This window comes from Crinia signifera, chromosome 1, assembly GCF_055691185.1.
Source record: "Crinia signifera chromosome 1, ASM5569118v1, whole genome shotgun sequence".
Lineage (NCBI taxonomy): Eukaryota > Metazoa > Chordata > Amphibia > Anura > Myobatrachidae > Crinia > Crinia signifera.
This window is the reverse complement of record NC_139217.1, coordinates 362,470,326-362,494,966: the sequence shown is the minus strand read 5'-3', so window position 1 is coordinate 362,494,966 and position 24,641 is coordinate 362,470,326. Positions and strand designations below refer to the sequence as shown.

General features: G+C 43.1%; 1 protein-coding gene and 1 long non-coding RNA gene across 2 annotated transcripts; both read right to left on the bottom strand.

Moving 5' to 3' along the window:
• Positions 1-10,706: 10,706 nt before the first annotated feature.
• Positions 10,707-14,553, bottom strand: LOC146030574 (uncharacterized). The gene is made up of 5 exons (XM_083158412.1): positions 14,452-14,553; positions 14,253-14,354; positions 13,996-14,094; positions 13,799-13,906; positions 10,707-11,347 (listed from the first exon to the last, which is right to left on the bottom strand). The coding sequence occupies exons 1-5, from the start codon at positions 14,510-14,512 to the stop codon at positions 10,755-10,757; spliced, it is 963 nt and encodes a 320-aa protein (XP_083014538.1). The 5' UTR covers positions 14,513-14,553; the 3' UTR covers positions 10,707-10,754.
• Positions 14,554-14,920: 367 nt separating this feature from the next.
• LOC146030590 (uncharacterized) lies at positions 14,921-16,043 on the bottom strand. The gene is made up of 3 exons (XR_014456085.1): positions 15,918-16,043; positions 15,342-15,734; positions 14,921-15,173 (listed from the first exon to the last, which is right to left on the bottom strand). It is a non-coding gene; the product is annotated as an uncharacterized LOC146030590 (long non-coding RNA).
• Between the last annotated feature and the right edge of the window lie 8,598 nt (positions 16,044-24,641).

Here is a 24,641-nt window from a genome sequence, read left to right as displayed (position 1 = left end):
GATTTAAATACCTGATCCAGGGGGAGTGCATCGCCGTCCGTCCCGAGCGTCCGCTTCCGCCGACGTCCACGTGTAGTAGCAGTCGCAGTCCAGTGATGTCATGGGCGTCTGCCGGTTGCTAGGAGACCATACACGCTGGCAACCTGCGTGACGCTACGATACCAGCTCCCGCACACAGCCTGTATCTGCTGGCTAGATCTTTCATCCATCACGTGGCACGGAAGGCGGAAGCTGGTTGCTGGGCGACGGTCAGCTATGGGGATAAATATAAACAAGTGTGAATTAAGATAAGACAAGTAAACAATAGATACATATCAAGCAGAGAAAAAAAACAACCACAAACAGGCTTCGGTGGAGGCATTCAGTATAGACAAAATATAGAGAGAATATATATAGAAAAAAAATCCATATATAGAGGAAAAAACCATATATAGAAAAAACACTATTATCATGAAAAAATGCTAACGGCTGTTTAGAAAAAGCAGTTCAAATTCAATTGTTCATTTAAGCCATTAGGACTAACGGTATCAAGGATATGAATCCATCGGGCCTCCTTTTGTAAGAGGGCCCTTGCCCGGTCTCCTCCTCGAGGATTAATCGGCACACTATCAATTATCTTGTATCGGATAGTTGCTGGACCGTGCTTCATCATCCGAAAGTGTCTTGCGACTGGCTGTTCTGTGTCCCGTTCCACCGATGATAAGCGGATGGCACTTCTATGTTGTGCCATCCTCTCCTTGAATTTGCATGTTGTTTTTCCAACGTACCCAAGGCCACAAGGGCATTTGACCAGATATATGACGAAAGAAGAATTACACGAATAAATGTGTTTGATATTGAACACCTTTCCTGTCCTTGGATGTGTGAATGTGTCACCTGTCTCTAAAAAGTTACAGGTGGCACATCCAAGACAACGATAATTCCCTGGTTTTTTGGTTAGGAAATGGGAGGGGTGTTTAACAGTAGGTTTTCTTGAGATGGTTTTTACGATCCAATCTCGGATACTGCGATTCTTGCGAAAACATGGAACCAAAGTGGAGTCTCTCAACAGTGGTAACTCAGGGTCTAAATTTATAACTGGCCAAAGCCTTTTAGCTGTACCCATGATCTGTTGGTATCAGTAAAATCTGTAACAAAGATGGTGTTGTTATCCATCAATTTTTTGGGTTTGCTGGTTCGGAATTCTGCTTTTGGAATTTTCATAACCCTTCTCTTGGCTTCCTGAATTGTACTGTTGAGATAACCACGTTCCAGAAATCTCTTCGCCATCTGGTCAATCTGGAGAACTTCATCTTCTGGGTCACTGCATATTCTGTTCAGTTCTGTCGGGTCCGCAGAATATGCAGTGACCCAGAAGATGAAGTTCTTCAGATTGACCAGATGGCGAAGAGATTTCTGGAACGTGGTTATCTCAACAGTATAATTCAGGAAGCCAAGAGAAGGGTTATGAAAATTCCAAAAGCAGAATTCCGAACCAGCAAACCCAAACAATCGATGGATAACAACACCATCTTTTGTTACAGATTTAACTGATACCAACAGAAAGATCACGGGTACAGCTAAAAGGCTTTGGCCAGTTATAAATTTAGACCCTGAGTTACCACTGTTGAGAGACTCCACTTTGGTTCCATGTTTTCGCAAGAATCGCAGTATCCGAGATTGGATCGTAAAAACCATCTCAAGAAAACCTGCTGTTGTACACCCCTCCCATTTCCTAACCAAAAAACCAGGGAATTATCGTTGTCTTGGATGTGCCACCTGTAACTTTTTGGAGACAGGTGACACATTCACACATCCAAGGACAGGAAAGGTGTTCAATATCAAACACATTTATTCGTGTAATTCTTCTTTCGTCATATATCTGGTCAAATGCCCTTGTGGCCTTGGGTACGTTGGAAAAACAACATGCAAATTCAAGGAGAGGATGGCACAACATAGAAGTGCCATCCGCTTATCATTGGTGGAACGGGACACAGAACAGCCAGTCGCAAGACACTTTCAGATGATGAAGCACGGTCCAGCAACTATCCGATACAAGATAATTGATAGTGTGCCGATTAATCCTCGAGGAGGAGACCGGGCAAGGGCCCTCTTACAAAAGGAGGCCCGATGGATTCATATCCTTGATACCGTTAGTCCTAATGGCTTAAATGAACAATTGAATTTGAACTGCTTTTTCTAAACTTTCGAGAAAATGGGATATCAAACCAGTGTCGCAATAAAAGATACTTAAAGTTTGTGTGTCCAGACTCTTCCCGATGTGGCAATGATGATGCTCAGGTAGGTCGGGGTTTTCCAGGTGAAGGTGATGGACGTGGAAAAAATATCCATCACCTTCACCTGGAAAACCCCGACCTACCTGAGCATCATCATTGCCACATCGGGAAGAGTCTGGACACACAAACTTTAAGTATCTTTTATTGTGCCACTGGTTTGATATCCCATTTTCTCGAAATTTCTGTACTTTGAAGTAAAGGTGTATCTTCAGGGATTGGCAACCTAAGGCAGCATTGCGCCACGTACCATCTATCATTTCTTTGTTCCTTGCTTTTTCTAAACAGCCGTTAGCATTTTTTCATGATAATAGTGTTTTTTCTATATATGGTTTTTTCCTCTATATATGGATTTTTTTTCCTATGTATGAATTTTTCTATATATATTCTCTCTATATTTTGTCTATACTGAATGCCTCCACTGAAGCCTGTTTGTGGTTGTTTTTTTTCTCTGCTTGATATGCATCTATTGTTTACTTGTCTTATCTTAATTCACACTTGTTTATATTTATCCCCACAGCTGACCGTCGCCCAGCAACCAGCTTCCGCCTTCCGGGCCACGTGATGGATGAAATATCTAGCCAGCAGATACAGGCTGTGTGCGGGAGCTGGTATCGTAGCGTCACGCAGGTTGCCGGCGTGTATGGTCTCCTAGCAACCGGCAGACGCCCATGACATCACTGGACTGCGACTGCTACTACACGTGGACGTCGGCGGAAGCGGATGCTCGGGACGGACGGCGATGCACTCCCCCTGGATCAGGTATTTAAATCATTATCTTTTACTGTCACATTGCTTCTGATGAAAATTCCTGTCGAGAATTGAAACGTTAAGCTTCCTCTTTGCTGTTGCTTGAGTTATTTCATTCGCCGTGAGTGCCGCCATCTACACCTCACTATATATATATATATATATATATATATATATATATATATATACAAGATGAATGTTCTTTTACAATAAAACTGTGTCCAGTTGTTTGAACATTCTCACTCTACATTCTTCAGTTTAAATCAATTGGATTTTTCGGTACTTGTGAGTTATCTGGACGCCCGATTTTTTGATTGTATGCCTTAAGTTAAGGCATACAATCAGATACGATGCGATGCGATATCGCATCGCATCGCATCGCATGCGACCATCGGATGCGATGACCCGATTTTTCCATAGGAATCAATGTTAAAATGATTCCTATGGAAAAAGGGGTCCTTTTCATACCCCTACTATCCAAGTGGGCATGGAGTTGGATATAAACCTGTGGCGAGCGTAGCGAGCCACCGAGCCCGAAGCGTGGCGAGCGAAGCGTGGCGAGCGAAGCGAGCCCCGCGAGGGGACGGTATTCCGTGTCCCCTCGCTGGGCTCGCTACGCTCGCCACGCTTCGGGCTCGGTGGCTCGCTACGCTCGCCACAGGTTTATATCCAACTCCATGCCCACTTGGATAGTAGGGGTATGAAAAGGACCCCTTTTTCCCATTGAATTCCATGTTAAAATGGACTCAGTCCATTTTAACATTGATTCCTATGGAAAAATCGGGTCATCGCATCGCATCGCATCGCATCGCATCCGATGGTCGCATGCGATGCGATGCGATGTGCCCGATCCGACCCGATTTTGAAATCGGGCGTCCGGATAACTCACAAGTACCGATTTTTCTGTTATACAATAAAAGAAATCAATTTGGCCTTCTGGTGACACGCACTGTACGCAGCTATTTGTTATTGCAAATATTATTATGATGTGAGTGTGCACTGCATACCTTATCAGCCTTAGGCTAACAAGGGAATTGGGGATCCCACCTGGGTTCCCACGGAATCACTTAAAAAAAAAAAAATTCAGTTGTACAATATAAGCCCTTTAAGTAAACATATCCCACAATTCCCTTGGGTTTCCTTTCAATGTGTTCCACTTTCTCTGGAGACCTATAAAAGGAGGAAAGAAACAGAGATATCCTTGTATAATACAGTTAGGCATATACAAATATTTTCCCCTGCGGAACACACATATACTAGGTTTTAATATTAAGGGGAGACCCCTCAACAAATTACTCACATTATTGTAAAGAATACAGACAAATCAATAACAGGGCAATCACCATCAGATGTAGTTAGGATGCTCCCTCAGCAGGACTCTCACAATTAAAATGATATTATAGGCACATATGGTGAGTCTTCTTTGATTTATGGAAGTCCTCCTTTCTCCCTTATAGTCAGACACAGTATACCCATCTGGAAAAATAATTCCTGTACACTTATATCTTATATCTTATGGGGGTTCTTCTGGTTCACTCGCAAAGGCAAATTCCTTCTCAAATGGACAAAACCATGGCCCTTATTCTAGTTGAATCGGACGGATGCCTGTTTCGGACAGGAACCGAGTGTACTTAGCCCCGCCTACCATACGGATCGCTCACACCGTCCGAATGCGGTAAAACACCGACCGAACGGACCGCGAGTGGATGTTTCATGTGAACACCTCCTCCATCTGTGGGAACCTCCCCATCCTCTGATGGTCGCCGACCATCGAATGACGGACCGAGTGGTCAGGCAGCACCGAGTGCTCCTGACCACTCGAACATTTTCCCGTATTAAAGCAGGGATATGGGCGGGCAGCTGCGTATTAAAGCAGGGATATGGGCGGGCAGCTGACATCCGGCTATGTCAGCTGGCCGCCAGCCACACGTACCTCATGGCCACATTACCATACGTACGCCCAGCGTTTTCATGGGAACGCCCATGAAACGCGGTGTATACGCATATGGTAATGAGCCCAAACAGCCCTTCACCCCCTCTCCACCCCCTGCTCGGATGGTTCCGTACAATCCTTTTCTGCACGGACCTCACGCCGTGTTGGTACGTGTGAGGCGTTCGCACATGCGCAGATACCAACCATGGGCTGTCCGTCCGCACTCGGACCCATCCGACTCAATCAGAATAAGGGCCCATGTGCACTACAGGTGGGGCAGATGTAACTTGTGCAGAGATAATTAGATTTATCTGGAGTTTTAATTCAAAGTCAGATCTATATTGCAGTGTAAAAATAAAGCAGTCAGTATTTTCCCTGCGCAGAAACAAAATAACTTATCCGAATCGAAATCTTTCTACACATATTACATCTGCCCCCCCCCCTGCAGTGCACATGGTTTTGTCAATTTGAGAAGGAATTTGCCTCTGTGAGTGAACCAGAATAAGGGCCTATGTGTTCGATGTATACTGGAGGTGCTGCGCCTGACAGTCTAGATTAAGGTTCAAGTATACAACAGGAGAAAAGTTTTATTAATAATTATTAACAATTCCCTTATTTTTCTAGTATTGGGAGTTTATGTACAAAGAGCAGTGAAATATAAAGGTTACAAGGACAATAACAGCCATACACACATATATAGCGCTCAAAGGTTAGAATCGGTTTGATAAAAAACACTGGTTGGTTGGTTGTCTGTCAGATTTGTCTGGAACAATGTATTGGTCGTTATTAGTCTGACATAGGTGGTTATTCTGGTTGATTTGCAAGGCTGTAAATTCGCAGCCTTGCGAGTCCACCAAACTCCTCCCAGCAAATGGACGCCCACCCACCCTCGCAGTGCGGGTTCGCCCGCACAGGCTGCGTATGGATGCTTAGCATAAACATCCATTTGTATGCCTCGGGTAACCGCCCACATCTTTTGATGCTCGGCGACCATTGAAAGATGTGGAAGGTACATGCATATAAAAGTGACTTTTAAGTCACTTACATATGCGTGTACGCTGGCATGGATATGGGCGGGCAGCTGACATCCGGTGATGTCAGCTGCCAGCCCCCCGCACCCGCATCATCGCCTCATTACCATGAGAACGCCCATGGAATGCTGGGCGTTCCCATATGGTAATGGGGCAGCCCGGCTTCTCCGTCCCCCGCACGCCCTCATGGGTGCGTGCACCCGGCGAACCAAAAGTTATATCTGCCCCATCTGCAATGCACATGGTTTTGTCCATTTCAGAAGGAATTTGCCTCTGAGAATGAACCAAAATAACCCCCATAGTCTGAGGATGGTTGTGCTGGTCACCAATATCCTTCCTAAGATCTTATATCTCCCAGTTTAGGCGTCGTGTCATCACATGTATAATTGATCCTTAATTCTGTTTAATACAAGGATAGTTACTGATAATGGGGGAAATGTACTAATATGGATTCGTATTTTTAAACACTAAAAAGTCGTATTCGTAGGGTAAAAATCGTGTATTTGTGTCGTATTCGTGAAATCATGATGTATCAAGTGCAAATATCGTAGATTCGTGAAATAATTTTGGTCGTAATCCTGTCATATCGAGGTCGTATTTGTATTGTGAAATACGAATACGAATGTTTACGAAAAGTCTACACCATCGATAGAATACGCCAGATTTTTGCATTGGGTAGCCGTCTTTTCCTCATGTACTAATAAATCGTATTCGTACATTCGTAAAATCGTATTCGTAAACACCTCCGATTCGTAAAACAAATCGTGGAAAAAAATACACCTTCCTTTGCAAGGTCTATTTTGAAGTGTATATCACAGGCTTCAATGGGACACATGTGTTAACATTTGAAAAATCCATCACAGACCTTTGCAATCACAAATGTGTGCCTTATAAAAGCCAAATCAATACCTACAAACACTTCCTCACTTCTAGCATGGCAGACTATCTGCTGTATCAGAGTGCTTCAGTGTGGGCTTTGAGACACCTGATGTCCTGGCTGTGCCAACGAAGAAGACGCCGGCGTTATGAAATTGAGCATGATCAGCAGGTTCAGCAGGTATCACAGAGGCTGCGTCGGCCTCGTTTATTTAGACAGCGTTTATGTTTTGACGCATTGCCGGATGATGTTGTTATACAGATGTTCCGGCTTAATCGTACCAACATTCTCCGTCTGTATGGCCTCATTAGACTGGAGCTAGATCCTGTGACAGGACGCTCATGCGCTGTCTCAGGCCTGCATAAACTGCTGGCTGTGTTGTACTTTCTGGCATCCGGCAGTTTTCAACATGTCACTGGCCAAGGCATTGGCATATCTCAGTCCGCACTGTCCAGGTACCTGACCCAGGTGCTTCAAGCCCTTGAGCCACATATCTATGCCTCAATCTGCTTCCCAAGCCAGGAGACAGAGTGGCATGATGTTAGGGTACAATTCCATCGCATTGCAAGCATGCCAAATGTGCTTGGTGCAATTGACTGCACCCACATTCCGCTGAGACCACCTCGGGATACTGCCCGTTCCTATTACAACCGACATGGAAGCACAAGTACCAACGTGCAGGTGGTCTGTGATGCCAATCTTAAGATCATGAGTGTGTTTGCAGGCTACCCTGGCTCATGTCATGACTCCTACATCCTCGCCCAGTCAGTCCTCTTTGATGAGTTTGAAGCCGGATCAATGGCAGAGGGCTGGCTACTGGGTAAGTGTCTAATACTGTATAAAGTGCAGTGTGTGATACATAGGGAATTGATTACACATGTGTGTTTTACATTCTGTATATTTGGGTGCATACATGTGAAAGTGTATGTGTCTCTCTTTCTCGCTCGAGATATTTATATCTCTATATATGTAGCAGATATAAAAAGATGTGGGACCATTTGTGTGCAACAAGTCGATTCACAGCCATTCGTTCCACACCATTTGTTTTACAACTCAATAGTTCTTCATGGTTTTAGGGCAACATAGCATTAGGTCGACATGTCATGAGGTCAACACTGGCATTAGTTGAGAATGTCTAGGTCGACAGTGAAAAGGTCAACATGGTTTCTGACAATGTTTTCTGGCCAAAATGTCTACACAGTTTGAAGTGAACCACAGCTCCTCGCATCACTCTCTTTGCTCAATATGGTTTAGCCTTGGTGGCTTGCTGCGCTTCACACACTTTTTTATTCTCCAACCACGCCCCAGTGGATAGTAGGGCATGAAATACCGCCTGTTGCCACATGTTGCATCGAAATACAGGTGTCAATTCTATGTTTTGCTTTTCACTGTTGATGTACACAATGTTGACCAAATGCCATTGTTACCATAATGTCATGTCCACCTTTTGAGTTGTCAAACTAATGGTGTCGACAAAATGCCTGTCTATGTAGTTGTTGTAGAAAAATAGTGTGCTTACCAATATAAACGTCACTCCTCCAGACTTGCAACCACCCTGTGTGCTGTGTTCATTCTTTACATGTCTGGATGAGTGTTGTTTATATGAGCTGCATATATTTGTTTGTAGTCACACTCAATAAACTTCAATTTGGGTTCGCCAAGTGCCTACCATTAGGGATGGACATATATCTATATCTAGCTATCTACATATATCTAATATTACATATTAGGATGTATAGAGCTGTATATTTTGCTAGATAATACATATATATAGAGATATACAGGTGTGAGAGATCTGCCACTCCACGCAGCTGATGAAATACACTTGTTTCTTTTTTAAATGACTGTTGCACCACCAGGTATGGCGACTCATACATAGCCGAACTTCATGAAAGACATCACACTACAGGGTTTGTTGAAACACAATTTAAACCATCAATACAAATGTGGTGCACTAAACCCTGTACTGCCATGCCTTCAATCATCTCCGATGATGTATGAGTCACCATACCTGCTTGTTTATATATATATAGATATAGATATATATGTCTGTGCCTCTCTCTCTCTCTCTCTCTCTCTGTCTCTCTCTCTATATATATATATATATATATATATATATATATATTAGCTAGATAGATATATATATATAAATATTAATTTCGTTTCATATATCAATATATCGTTATTTTGGAATAACCAAATAATTATTTCATACATCGCGACATACATATCTGGTATTGATAGGTTCTTTTTCATTTTATGCTGCTTTACTTCACTAATGCATGTTGATATGACTAATATATGTTTAAGAAGATGCAAGAAGTGTCATCTGCATGTTTGACCAACAGCAAGTAATGTAATACATATATGTCCTAATGTGTGTAATCAAACAATCATGTCATGTGTTGTTCTCATTGTGAAACCATAACTTATTTTCAGGTGATAAGGGGTTCCCCTGTTTATCCTGGCTCCTGACTCCACTGTCTAACCCCCTTTCTGAAGCAGAACACAATTTTCAACGTGCGCATCAGGCCACCAGATGTGTGATAGAAAGATGCTTTGGCATATTAAAATCTCGCTTTCGGTGCCTAGATAAGTCTGGTGGCTTGTTGCTGTACAGCCCCCAAAAGGTCTCGAAAATTGTGATGGCTTGCTGTTTTCTTCACAACCTCTGTCTGGATCAAAATCTACCAGACATTGAGGGCGGAGAAGACAGTGAGACTGATTTGGAAATGGAAACATCTGGTGATAGATGGAGTACAGCGTCTGGGCGGCAGATTCGCAATGAACTCATCGAGGCATCCTTTAGTGGTGAGTAACTATGGCATATGGCCAACATTAAGGACATGCTATATGCACATATCACTGCTCAAACTATCAGGACCACTTACATGTTAAAATTGCTTTCTGATGTCTTACATAACTATTCATTTGGTAACCTTTTGCATAGTTTCGCCTAAATCAATTTTGTGGCATTGATCCTGTCTATGTTGTATGCATTAGGTGTAACTGTTATGTAATTGCCAAGTCACACCCACATATCAATACATGTATTTTGGAGCATTCATTCTATATTTTTCCCACTTTGCTTGTGTAGGCTGATCGTGTGTATGGGGCTTGTTTTCCTGGTCTGCCTGGTACCTGGATGTGATTTTTTTGGACTGTCTTTTGCCTGTAAGTATTGTTTGTAAGTGATTTCATTATTTGGATAAAAATGATCGTAAGTGTTCCATTGTACTAGTGTTTTGAATTTGTTTTTTCAAACTTCACGGCTTAAATCATAATGCAGCCGTCAACATCGTATGGTCATGTTGATCTGAACACCTACCTGTTTTTTGTCATGCAGCCTCCAGGGGTTCTTCACACCCTGCTCGGGATAATTCTTCTAAAGACCTGGTGTGGCAGAGTTGTATCTCCTATGGCCAAAAAAATTGCCGAATGATTCCATAGCTGGATTGCGAGATGTCTTTGCATGCACTATACTGTGCAGAAGTAAGTGTTAGCAAATATTTTATGTGTATATGTGTGTGGATTATGTGTAATTGTTTTTTTCTTTTATTTCAAGGTGTTCTATTGTCTGAATACACGATGGCAGTTACCTGCAGAATCCAACGGATTTCATACATGTTAAAGATTTATCCTCAAATGTTTCCCTTTGGTGGTGTGTGTATGTGGGTGTTAACATATATATTGTTTATTTTCATGTGTACTGGAAAGAGAATAGCAAAGTGTTTTATGTTCTTAGATTTTGCATTGTAATGTGTGTATATATGATGTGCTTCAATTATGGACAATAACAAGCAGAAATGTTGAACACCAATCTCTTTTACTTGTGGTTTGAATGTAAAAAGAGCATAAAATTAAAAAATTACACAATTGAAATTGGTCTATTAACGTTTGGTTGCCCTTGACCCCTTCACATTGGTGGTTTCCTTCGGTTTTTGTCTGGTTGACCGGCGTGCTGGTGAAGGGAGGGGACTTGGTAGGGGCGTAGCACTGCTGCTGTGAGATGTGGTGCTTTCTCTGGCCGCCATCATATTTCGCTCACGGAAAGAGACAGATATATCCTCAAATAGGCGGCTGTGGGTGTTTTGTAGTTGGCATAGTGATTCCATTTGTGTAACCATGCGGTTTTGGAATGCCATCTGCTCCACCCGCATTTCTGTAAGCGACTTGAGCAGTGCCCTGTTATCCTTATGAAGGAGGGTCAGTGTTTTTGAGATGCGTGCTGTCTCCAGGTAAATTTTTTCACTGTTCTGGGCTTGCTTCGTGAATGCTGCCTCACATCGCCCTTGTTGTTCCCCCCAGTTCTGGAAAAAATCAGCAATAGGGCCACCCGACACTGGTGTTGGACTGAAGGGTAATTGTGGGCTACGTAGCCTTTGGGTGGGTGGAGTTGATGGGGGCAGTTGCCGCAAATGCTGCCTGTAGGCCGGCTCCTCTTCAATATCCATGTTGGCATCATCCTCAGGAATGACACCACCTATAATAAAGAGCCATAACATGACTATTAGTACACTGCCATATTTCATATATCCAGTACAAATACCTAATCTTAATAAGTCACTTGTGTTAGGCAATTTGTACTTGTTGCTAAATATTTTACAATGATAAGTAAACATATGATGTATACTATATACCTAACATCACACATGTGAAAATCACACCTACACCTGGTGTAATACTACACATTTCAGTATGTATGTACACTTTTTTACACTTAAACACATTTTAATATGAACAATCTGGATGGACGGACAGCACATTTAATGCAAATTTTTAGTCCCATCCCACACACATACAAAATTTCTCACATACTTACAAATTGTTGGCAAATGAGTTAGGGTGCATACACACTGTACAATTTTGTAGACCAATTTGTTTGAAAGCCATTTCCATTGAACCCAGTGTCCTGGATGAAAGATGTTGTAGACAAATGTGCCCAATAGACGAAAGATCTAGCTACAGTTTATAGCCTCTTTTTGGAAGATATTCAAATTGAGCTGCATGCACACTTGACAAACAATTGTGATAAACAATTGCCGGGTATGCGCATCATCATTCGTCATTTGCTTGTTGTCAGTATCTTTCTTCCAGGACACTGGGTTCAATGGAAATGTCTTTCAACTACATTGGTCTACAAAATTGTACAGTGTGTATGCACCTTAAGTGTGATTGGCCACTATTACACATTGATAAGGGTGAGTGAACATTTAAAGGGGGTGTGGGATAAGATCGTTATGTTATCATCAACTTAAAGTTCCGTTTTGGCCAAATGGGCCATTAGCCAAGCAGAATGACAGTCATGTTGGGAAACATGCTGTGCTGCCAGCTGTGTTCAGGTAACATTTTTGATATGACATTGGACTTTCACTGAGATTTGCACTATTGACTTTAATTCAATGTGATTGTAGTTGCCAATTTTGACATACATGGCTAGAAGCATGTACAGTGCAGGTGCGCCACATGTAACATGTGCAGCTAGTTAAATTTGCCTGTGGTGTGTGGGCACTGAATTGTAAATTGCTGTTGGCTCTAATCCACAAACATTTACTCTGCATATGCTTCCCAGCAACAAGACTAGAACAAATCCATATGTTTCTATACATGTTAAATTGGACCCATCTGCACTGCACATGTGTTTGGTGAATTGTTATGGCAATTAGTACAGAGTTCAGCAACAAATACATTTGGTTGGGCACCAATGAGCCTGCTGCACCCAAAGGCCACATAACGCACACACTCACTTAATCATTAATGTATGTTGTTTAACCTGTGCTTATTTCAAAATGATTAGTGAACCACATAATTATTAGTGATTACATTTGCGCATTACATGGTCAATTCCAAATACAGGAAGTGTGTCTAATGAAATAATCAATGTATGAGAAATGGCAAAATCCTGGCTGAAAAGCAAAAACACTCTGGACTTTCAGAGTAATTATGTAATGATGTCAGCTGCAGCACTGATGGACTGGCCAAACAAGCCTGTATCAAATTAGCTGAGGGGAACCATTAATTACAATTGAATCTTTTTAGCAGAGATTGGGTTATGTGATGGCAAGGGAGTTCATTTGAGTACACACTTACAGATGTTATGTTTGATGTATGTGATTGGAACATAAAACAGGCAATGTATGGGTGGAAATGCCAAGTGCAATAATTGTTGCCAATGCTTTGAAAAAGTGTTCAGACAGACAATTTATTGTACACCGTTTGCTTTATGACATATGTAGGAAAGGGAAAAATTGTGTACCGTTTCCATTGAGTACATGGCTACATTTTGAATTCTCATCTGGTAGCATAAATGCCATGCATTTGTTGTTCAACATATACATCATACATAATATCTGTGTGTGTGTAGGCACCTATATTGCACTAGCATACACACCATACAAAGGGCCTTATTTTGGTTCATTCTTTCTGACAAAATCCTTCTTAGATGGACAAAACCATGTGCACTGCAGGGGGGGCAGATGTAACATGTGCAGAGAGAATTAGATTTGGGTGAGTAATTTTGTTTCTGTGCAGGGAAAATACTGCTTTATTTTTACACTGCAATATAGATCTCACTTTGAAGTAAAACCCCACCCAAATCTAATTCTCTCTGCACAAGTAACACCTGCCCCACCTGCAGTGCACATGGTTTTGCCCATCTAAGAAGGATTTTGTCAGAAAGAATGAACCAAAATAAGGCCCAATAACCCAATCTGTACACATTTACCACTACAGGAGGGGCATAATGGTCTGTTCATGCACTTCCCTATTGATGTATGATTCCCATCACCTGTGCTGAAGTAGCAACAACACAAATTATGGTATTGCACACAGTTGTAATCAGACATGAGATGGGAGTGCAGTAAATTAGCATTGTGTACCTCCTGGAGCGGGTCATGGTAGGTGTTATGAGCACCATTACATAGAGTATTGTTACCTTCATGGGTGTCTTGTGGCAGAGTAAGGTGGCGTGGTGGTGTGAGGACAGGTGGACGGATCTTCATTGGCCCAAGTGGTGCTGGAGACTGAGGGTCACATGCAGTTGCTAAATGGTAAAAAGACATTGAAATAAATTTGTGTTTGCACTTTAAGACTTGTCATTTGTATTTCTGATCAATATGTCACAATATGTACCTGTAATAAGATCATCATCACTGTCCCGCGGGGCCACTGACACAGTTGCCGTTGCAGTAGGCTTTTTTAAACGGGCAGAACCAGCAGCAGTACCTGATGCTGTGCATATCAAAATATTACAGTTAACATACATTGACTTCACAAACAAACATGAAAATGTGAGATGTATGTCAGTATGTATATATGATAGAGAGAAAGAAACATATACACACACATATAAACACTTTGAAATGTGTTCACTTGAGAGCACAAATTACCCATTTCAACATCAAAGAAATGTCCCGGACTAAGGTCCACTGAAGTGGGTGATGACCTCATCTGAGGGCGTAAAGGTGCTGTTCGATTTCCCACAGGAGATGCTGTATTAGTGTTAAAACACAATTTATTTTACCAATATAGAGGAACACAGAGCAAATGTACCGATTAATGTGTGCATAACTACATTATAAAACACACCTGTATCCACATTAAATAAATCAACATGTGTCACTTCCAATACAGTAGATGCAGAAGTCATGTGACTTTGTGTGGGTACTGAGCGCTTTGCTGCAGGACGAGATGCTGTAAAGAGATAAGAAGAGAAACATGAGCTTGTGCAAAGAGAGAGAGAGAGAGAGATAAAGAGAGAGAGAGAAAAGATAAGGGATTAATGGGAAAGCACACCTGTGTCAACATTGAAATCATCTCCCTGGCTTGGCTCTTCTAAAATGGTGGCTGATGTCCTGGGAGTTTTAGAGGGGACTGACCGTTTGGTAGCACGACGAGATGCTGTAAAGAGATAAGAAGAGAAACATGAGCTTGTGCAAAGAGAGAGAGAGAGAGATAAAGAGAGAGAGAGAAAAGATAAGGGATTAATGGGAAAGCACACCTGTGTCAACATTGAAATCATCTCCCTGGCTTGGCTCTTCTAAAATGGTGGCTGATGTCCTGGGAGTTTTAGAGGGGACTGACCGTTTGGTAGCACGACGAGATGCTGTAAAGAGATAAGAAGAGAAACATGAGCTTGTGCAAAGAGAGAGAGAGAGAGATAAAGAGAGAGAGAGAAAAGATAAGGGATTAATGGGAAAGCACACCTGTGTCAACATTGAAATCATCTCCCTGGCTTGGCTCTTCTAAAATGGTGGATGATGTCCTGGTAGTTTTAGAGGGGACGGAACGTCTTGCTGCAGGACGAGATGCTGTAAAGAGATAAGAAGAGAAACATGAGTTTGTGCAAAGAGAGAGAGAGAGAGAGATAAAGAGAGATAAAGAGAGAGAGATAGAGACAGAGAGAGGAGAGAGAGAGAGAGGAGAGAGAGAGAGAGAGAGAGAGAGAAAAGAGATAAGGGATTAATGGGAAAGCACACCTGTGTCAACATTGAAATCATCTCCCTGGCTTGGCTCTTCTAAAATGGTGGATGATGTCCTGGTAGTTTTAGAGGGGACGGAACGTCTTGCTGCAGGACGAGATGCTGTAAAGAGATAAGAAGAGAAACATGAGTTTGTGCAAAGAGAGAGAGAGAGAGAGATAAAGAGAGATAAAGAGAGAGAGATAGAGACAGAGAGAGGAGAGAGAGAGAGAGGAGAGAGAGAGGAGAGAGAGAGAGAGAGAGAGAGAGAGAGAAAAGAGATAAGGGATTAATGGGAAAGCACACCTGTGTCAACATTGAAATCATCTCCCTGGCTTGGCTCTTCTAAAATGGTGGATGATGTCCTGGTAGTTTTAGAGGGGACGGAACGTCTTGCTGCAGGACGAGATGCTGTAAAGAGATAAGAAGAGAAACATGAGTTTGTGCAAAGAGAGAGAGAGAGAGAGATAAAGAGAGATAAAGAGAGAGAGATAGAGACAGAGAGAGGAGAGAGAGAGAGAGGAGAGAGAGAGGAGAGAGAGAGAGAGAGAGAGAGAGAGAGAAAAGAGATAAGGGATTAATGGGAAAGCACACCTGTGTCAACATTGAAATCATCTCCCTGGCTTGGCTCTTCTAAAATGGTGGATGATGTCCTGGTAGTTTTAGAGGGGACGGAACGTCTTGCTGCAGGACGAGATGCTGTAAAGAGATAAGAAGAAAAACATGAGTTTATTGAAATACACAGACAGGCAGAGAGCAAGAGAGAGATAGAAGAAGATGTACTAATCACAAGTGGAAACATGTAAAGGACGACAATCCTAATCATGTATACATTTTACTAACACAGTATGTGAGACAGTAGCGGATTGCCTTGGTTTGTCTATGTCTCCATTTCACTACTTTGGAGCCTTACATAATGTGGCCCACATAGAGAATATAAAGTGACAATGGCACTATTTGAATACATGCCTGCGTCATCAGCACAATAATCCGGCTCATCTTCACCCACAGAAGCAGAACTAGTTGGATGTTGTGCCGGTCGTCGGCGAGTTGAAACACCACGGGATGTGTGTTGTTTCTCTTTAGACTTATGGGTGCCCATATGTTGGTGTCCAGACAGTGGTGAGGCAGAAGGAGTTCCTGTATTTTTTTGTTTTCGACGGGGTTCTGTGATGATAAATACACAAACACAACACAACATCATTAGCATCACAATGAGCAACCACTATGAAATCAGAGATTACGTCCAACAACACACAAACATGACACCTTCATTACAAGAGCAGTACAAATAATGTGCTGAAAAGAGTTTTTAAACTGGATAAGATTGTTACAATATACATGATGTTTGCACATGCATAACACACATGAATGGCTCACAATTTACACACAATATTCATGCATGTAAATTTTGTTCAAAAACCTTGCAAGATATTTTTGACCAAGACCAAATTGCCGTTGCTAGGGGATACAACAACCATTGTTAGCACAACAATTCCTCTAATCACAGACACAATCCAAAAAGAACAACACTAAGAAGTATCAACAGAAAGAGTGCATACAAAAATGCACACCCAAACATAAATATAAATTCGTTTCACACATGTGAACAGGTTCCATATTGCAAAGTGACGTTGGAAAACACACCATAAGCAGGACATGCATGTATGTTTATATATTTTAACATACACATTAAAACCACTAGCAATGTGTTGAAGCATTATGGAGGTTATTGGACTTCACTTTACACAACAATAAAAAATGTAACATGCAGGAAACCATGTGCACTGCAGGTGGGGCAGATGTTACTTGTGCACAGATAATGATATTGAACTCAGCGATTGATTTTCTGTGCAGGGACAATACTGTGTGCTTTATAGTTACATAGCAATATAGATCTCACTTTGAAGTTCCACACACAAATTGAAGGATCTCTGCACAAGTTACATCTGTCACCCTGAAGTGAATCTATTTTGGCAAAGAGAAGATCCATTTTGCTAAGTTATAGTGAGCTTGAATATGGTTTGCAGTGTTTGTGCACACCAAATATGTGCTATTGTGTTGTAATGCAAACAGTGTGTGCTATACAATTACCCAATACACTAAACATGTGTGCATTCAAAGTAATTACCTTCACATGTCAACATACTGTTTGTGTCGACCAAATGTGTACAGAAAAAGTGTTATGCAAACAACTAAACCATGTGATGTTGATTGCATGTGTACATCACATTGGTGAGTAAACAATGTCAGTTACTGTATGTGTGATGCTGCATGTAACATTTTATAGCATTCTACAATGACAGCAATGACCACTACTCACCAGCATGATATGCATCGGAATCAAGCGCACCAGGTGGCGTTAGGACTTCCTGCGGGATCAGAGTTGCCATTGCACGTTCATAGTTTTTCCATTCAATGCGTGATGGGACATTGGCCCCATATTTGCGTCGATATTTCCCCTCTTTGGTTAGTTTCTCCTTCACTAGCCGGCGAATGTCGTAGAAGCGTTTTTTGCAGTTAGCAAAATTACGGACAACGCTTCCATGCGCATTGACTGCTTCCACAACCTGCCTCCATATAGCTGCCTTACGTGATGCCGACACTGGCTTGAAAAATAGTGGGTCCTTATACTTAATTATAGTGTTGACAAGGGCAGTGCTTTCAGCAGGCCTGAACATTGGCATCTTCTGGGCAGGATTATCTGAAGATGCCTTCTTTCTCCCCGTCTGAGAGCCAGCAGGGGGGTCAACAGGCACATCATAATCATCTTCATCCTCACCTTCCTCAGCCACATATTCCTCCTCCTCCTCATCACCCACCATCACAGCAGCCAGCTCCTCAACCTCACCCATCTCCAGGAAACTCTCACCACTCTCAGACATCACCACAAACTTCTAAAACACACAATAAAGTAAATACAAACAACACAAAACACACTCCTACTCCTTCCCTCAAACACACACACACACACTCACACAAACACCCACAAATATCAACTTTGGGACAGAAATTATACTCAAAACAATGACAAACTTTTGAAGGGACAAGACAAACAATAGCACAAGACAACTTCCACAACAATACACACTCAGAAATCAATTAGCACAATACCTCACCTCACCAAACAACTCTCCACTACACCTCTCTCCTACACACTCCAAACTACACCCACAAGTAGTTTTGGCGCCTCCACGACTTATATATGGCTGTGAGAGCCCTCCCAAGTGTAAAAAAAAACCACCAATCACGAATCTGGTTTCATTTTCGTAGTGACGCATGTGGAAAAAAATACGATTTTTCGTATTTCATTTCACGACTATTCGTAGAATATCATAGTTTCGGCACGACTTTTTTCACGACATTAGTATTTCAATCTACGAATTCTCCAAAACACGAAAAAGTTCACGAAAAACCTACGCATGGCTACGACATCGATTTTTACGACTTTTTCAAATACGACTATATAGTTCATAACAGCCCGGAACACGACTTTTTTTACAACACTTCCATTCGTAAACATTCGTACTCGGTCGTAGGTGCAATACGAATACGATTTTTTCGGATTTCCATATTAGTACATTTCCCCCAATATGTCAGTATTAGACCATATAAGTACCCTTGCTGCCACCTGGTAGTTGTATGTATCCCAATGAGATAGCTGTAGAAGCTACTGAATAGTGCTCTCAGTTATAACATATATTAAATTATCAATGATGTTTTCAGAAATTGTTGTACTTTTTCACATTGGATCTTACTGTCCTTCGTGTGGATTTATTACCAATCCCAGACTGTATTTTGCTGGGTTATCTAGTGATTTGCACAATTCAATATCATGTGCCTTTACTGACACTTACCGGCAGTTGAGTAACAATAGCGCTGCAGACCCCGCGGTAGCGAAAAGGTGCTGAGTAAGTGTGGACACCGAGGGTCTGCGGGGGCAATTGTTACGCTGCCATCTGCTGAGACCTGCCTTATCCTGACGCTTACCACTGCATCTGTGGGACCGGGAGTGGGGACCCACAGATCTATTAATCTGTGTCCTGCCACTCCTCCTGGATCCTTATGAAAAATGGCCCTGACAAAAAAAAAATTCTTCTTGTAGAATTATGATCAATTCCAGACTAAAGGCCCCCATACATTAGGCCAACTTGTCAAATCAGACCTGACTTCCCTGTTCTTGAGGGCTCAAGTATAATTAGGCATAATGGGGCAGATTTATTAAGCTTGGAGAAAGGATAAACTGGAGATAAAGCGGAGAAAAGGTAAAAGGAGATAAAGCACCAGCCAATCAGCTGTGTTTGAAAAAGACAGTTATGCCCCTTTCAGACCGCACTTTAAAAACGGTATATTGCCGTTTTTTTACCGTTTTAAAACGGTAATGTGTGCGGTCTGAAAGGTGCAGGACCACTTAACCGGTTAGAAAAAAATTTTTTTCTAACCGGTTAAAATGCAGGGTCCTACCCGTTTCAGAACCGGTATTTTAGGCTCAAAATCGGTTCTGAAACGGTATTGAGGACCCAGCCAATGAGCTGGGTCCTAAATTCAGCACAGGGAATACTTAATGAGCGCTCATTAAGTATTCACAGCACTGGAGCCCCCCCCGCGCGCGTGTCGACACCCCCCGCGCGCGTGTCGACGCCCCCCGCGCGTGTCGACCCCCCCGCGCGTGTCGGCGCCCCCCCGTGTCGACTTACCCCGTGCCGGTATCTCCGTTGTGGTTCCCGGCACTGCAGCTCAGTATGCTCGGAAAGCACTTATGAAAAAAGTGTCTTTCAGAAAATGGCTGCCCCCATACGAAAGACAGTTTTTTTAAACTGGGTTTCCTATGGGGCAGCCATTTTCTGGAAGACACTTTTTTCATAAGTGCTTTCCGAGCATACTGAGCTGCAGTGCCGGGATCCACAACGGAGGTACCGGCACGGAGTAAGTCGACACGGGGGGGTGCGCCGACACGCGGGGGGGTCGACATGCGCGGGGGGCGTCGACATGCGCGGGGGGCGTCGACATGCGCGGGGGCGTCAACACGCTCTCGGTCGACACGCGCGAGGGGGGGGGGAGCTGCACGGAGGGGAGGGCTGAAGGCTGCACTGGCTTTGACCCTGTATTTGGAAAGTTTCCAAAAACGGGTCTGCCAGTGTAAAAAAATCGGCACTTAAACGGTAATATACCGTTTAAGTGCTGCGGTGTGAAAGGGGTTTTATCTGGCAGACCCGTTTTTGGAAACGTTTCCAAATACAGGGTCAAAGCCAGAGATGCGGTCTGAAAGCAGCATAAGGAGTTGATTGGCTGGTGCTTTATCTCCTTTTACCTTTTCTCCGCTTTATCTCCAGTTTATCTCTTCTCCAAGCTTAATAAATCTGCCCCCTAGATGTGGTAAGTTTTGCATGTGATAAATCGCATGTGAGGGAGCCGGAAGGGGGGACGCCGAGAGCCAGGTGGAGGAGCCAGGCAGAGGGAGCCGGACAGAGGGAGCCGGGAGCCGAACTGCAGTATAGTACAAAAAAATACAAATGAATGGGCAGTTACTTTATGGCTGAGAGAGCTGAGGTTCTCAGCCAACCAGTGGCTGCCTATTCATTTGTATGCTTTTTTTTTTTTTTTTTTTTTTAATTAGCCTGCTGCCAAACGGGAGAGAAAACATTAAATGGTCTCTGATCATCAATGATTTTTCTCCCCTGCGGCAATAAATGTCAGTCTAAAATTCCGGGCAGGCACATACGTCATGTTCTTCTGCTGCCATCCTTGGCCATCCCTTCTGGGAGCGAACGGCTCGGCGAGTGTGAAACTCACCGAAGCCATTTGCTCCCGGGGGTTTGCACATACCCTGCGCAGACCCTGAACATTGGGGATGGGGATGAATTCAGCCCATAACTAATGGGTCTGAATCGGCCCCTAAATTTGCTGGGCTGTTTAGTGATTCAGCATCATATGCCTTTGCTGACACCTACTGGCTGTATATTGTAACACAGTGGTTGTGAAATTTGTTGCGCGGTATGGGGGAAATTTACTAAAGGAAATTTGTAAAAACATAGGTATATTTGTATCCAGAAATACACTTATTTTTGACATTTACTCTCCCGAAAATACGGCAATTCGTATTCGTATTGATAGCACATCAATACGACTACGAATTGCCGTATTTTCGGGATAGTAAATGTTAAAAATAAATGTATTTCTGGATACAAATACACCTATTTTTGTACAAATTTCCTTTAGTAAATATCCCCCTATGTTTCAAACTACTAATCAATTGGATGGTATATGATCTCACAGTATACTGTAGGTTTATAAGTGGCCAATCTAATAAATTAGTTTAACAACACAATCTGGATAAACCAAACATAAATCAGCATTGCCTACCTACTTGAAATGTCAGGGAGGCTCCCAAAAATCGTCCCTTTGCATATCCCCCGCGGGATGCCTTTATTTCCCTTGATTCGCAGCTTTTTGGGGGAGGGACTAAATAGGCAAATCATGACATTTAGCCCCTCCTAGAAGACCCACGGATTGCAGGATTTGCAGTACTGGGGCGGGGCTTAATGACGTCTCCCGGAATAAAAGACTTTAAAAGTAGGCAACCCTAACATAAACCACAGTAAGTGGTGTTACCCACTTTGGAAAGCTTGCATGTTGGTACTTATAGTGGCTGACTTTATTTGCTGTAATTGTAGCTGCCCAAAATAGGATATTTATATATTTTTGTATCCAATTTATTATCTACAGGCAATAAGTCTGAGTCTTAAGTTTACTAAGATGGAAATAAGACTTCACATCTGATGTTCCTATGGTCAACTAATCAGAATCTAATTCTTATTTATTTAGCACCCTTTAGATAGTAGACAGGATCTGATTGGTTGCCCATAGCAAACATCACATATGAATTAGAATACACATCTTAGTAAATTTCCCCCTAAATATTAGCTCTCTATGGCCCTTATTCTGATCGGTGCGGATATATCCGCGTGCGTTCGGGCCGCCGATGTTTTGTGTCTGCGCATGTGCAGAGGCGTCTCTGCGCATGTGCGAGCGGGGCGTACGGCCAAATCCCGCATGATATGTGAACACTCCGAACAGGGGGTGGAGAGGGGCGTGAAGGGCTATTTGGGCTCATTACCATATGCATACGCCCCGCGTTTCATGGGAGTTCCCATGAAAACGCTGGGCGTACGTATGGTAATGCGGCCGTGACGCACGTGTAGGGGGTGGACATATGACATCGCCGGATGTCAGCTGCCCGCCCTGATCCCTGCTTTTGCACGGAGAAATGTCCGTGTGGTCTGAGGTTGCGGGTGCTGGTGGAGCACTCGGTTCTGCATTCGATGGTCTGCGACCATAGAATGATGGGGGAGGTTCCCTTAGATGGAGGAGGCGTATTCCGTGAAAAATACAAGTGCGGTCCGTTCGGCCAGCTTCTTACCGCGTACGGACGGAGTTGGCGATCCGTATGGAAGGCGGGGTTTCGCACGCACGGTCCTGGCCGCATAATCGGCTCCGGCCGCACCGATCAGAATAAGGGCCTATGATAGAGCTAAATAGGTTACTTCAATGACATATATTAGACTAACAGAACGGATAACACATTCCTTAGCAGCTTTCACAAGGGTTATGCAGTCACATCAAACCAGAGAGAAGCTTCATGCAAAGCTTCTTTATAGTTAGGTGATCGCATACCAAGGCAATCAGTACAACGCCTATAGTGCAATCTGCCCACTGATCTCTGGGCCTGATTCTGGTGCCGTCGGTTCTCAGCGTGTTCGTATGGGGAACCTATGGTAATCCTCTGCGCATGCATATATTCTCATGTGCACATGTTCAGGGCTTCTGTGCGGGGGCCTACTTTGACTTGCAGTCAGCATGGCGCTCGCACTGGGGGTGTGTGGGGGGGGTGGCGGCTATGAGAATGCCCAGTGTGGGTGGGAAGCAGTGTGCCAGGGATGGCCAGCTGATGTCACATGACGTCAGCCGCCTGCCCTGTCTCCACTGACTTATATTTGCGAGCCCAGGAGAAATAATTTGCTAGTCGGCGACCATCTCAAATAATTTCTCCTGCTGCGGGCACATGCGGGAGTGATGTGTTTTCATAACAAATCCCCTTGCATGGTTGCGAGGGGAAACGGCGGGTGGCGGCGTGAATTCAGTGGGGCAGCGTCACAGGGACTCGGTAAGCTGCGAGCTTCCCTGTTTACCGAGTCAATTAGAGTCTGGCCCTATATCTTGAATATACATTCACTAGAACTTGCTGTTCCGCACATGTCTGGTTATAGCAATGCTTTGTGGTAATTATGTCCCATAAGGTGCGTACACACGGGGGCGATTTTGTCCAAAATCGCGGGAAATATGGTCGCTAATCGACCATATTGCCCGCAATGGGAGTGTGCACCGGCGATATATCGCCGGGTGCGCGCTCCCGTTTTTGCCCCTGTGGTGATCGCTGGTCGCAGGAACATGCTCCTGCGACCAGCTGATTACCACTGCCGGGCTCCCCCCGGCAGTTTCTTTTTCATCAGCGACCATCTATGGTCGCTGATGAACAGGAGAAACTGAGCAATATATTGCTCAGCCATATATTGCTCAGCAATATATGGCTGAGCAATATATCTCCCCCGTGTGTACACAGCAATAGTGTATACTATTTTAACAATGATATGTTTCAATAAATAAGATATTTATATAAAAAAAGTCAAATTAAAATGCCTATACTCTGCTAAGCTTGTATGTTTAATTACTGTTCTGCATTCATCAAGACATCACAATTTGGCTTTTGTCAAAGTCGCCCAGAAAAATCTTACAGAGGCAGGGGCTCCAGCAGTAATACAGTAATGTGATTGTATTAGCGATCACTTTAGGTTCATTTGCCAGAGCCGCGCATTACTGCACGTGTGCGGTCTTCACTGTGCATACAAGGATCCCTGTCCTGGTCGTTTTTGTGATCTGTAGGCCATAAGCTACATTGGGCTTAGTAAATTCATCAAGAAAGCAGCTCCCATAAGTTTCTAAACTGGTGACTACAGTAGATATTTCCAATATTTGCCACTGTCCCCTGTATCTATAGTTCATCCAGGAGATATATAATATTTATATTTAATATTTGGAAATGGTGTTTGCATGGGATTTCCTGCAAATGTTAATTGATACACAGGCCCATTAGCCCAGAGTCAGCTCTTCTCATCAGAACACACCTATCTTTACACCCACCAGATGCCACTATTTAATACATGTTTAACCTTTGTTTGCATTATAATTAGGCACATGTGTGTATAATAGGCATGTGGTATTGCTGCAAACCAGGGATGCACTTTATTCTAAAATTAGTCT

Coding starts and splice junctions, on each gene's coding strand:
- LOC146030574 (XM_083158412.1), bottom strand. CDS start 14,512: ATGACTTCTGCATCTACTGTATTGGAAGTGACACATGTTGATTTATTT. Junction 14,355..14,451: donor TTTATTTAATGTGGATACAG/GTGTGTTTTATA, acceptor ACACTAATACAG/CATCTCCTGTGGGAAATCGA. Junction 11,348..13,798: donor GCCACAAGACACCCATGAAG/GTAACAATACTC, acceptor TCTTTATTATAG/GTGGTGTCATTCCTGAGGAT.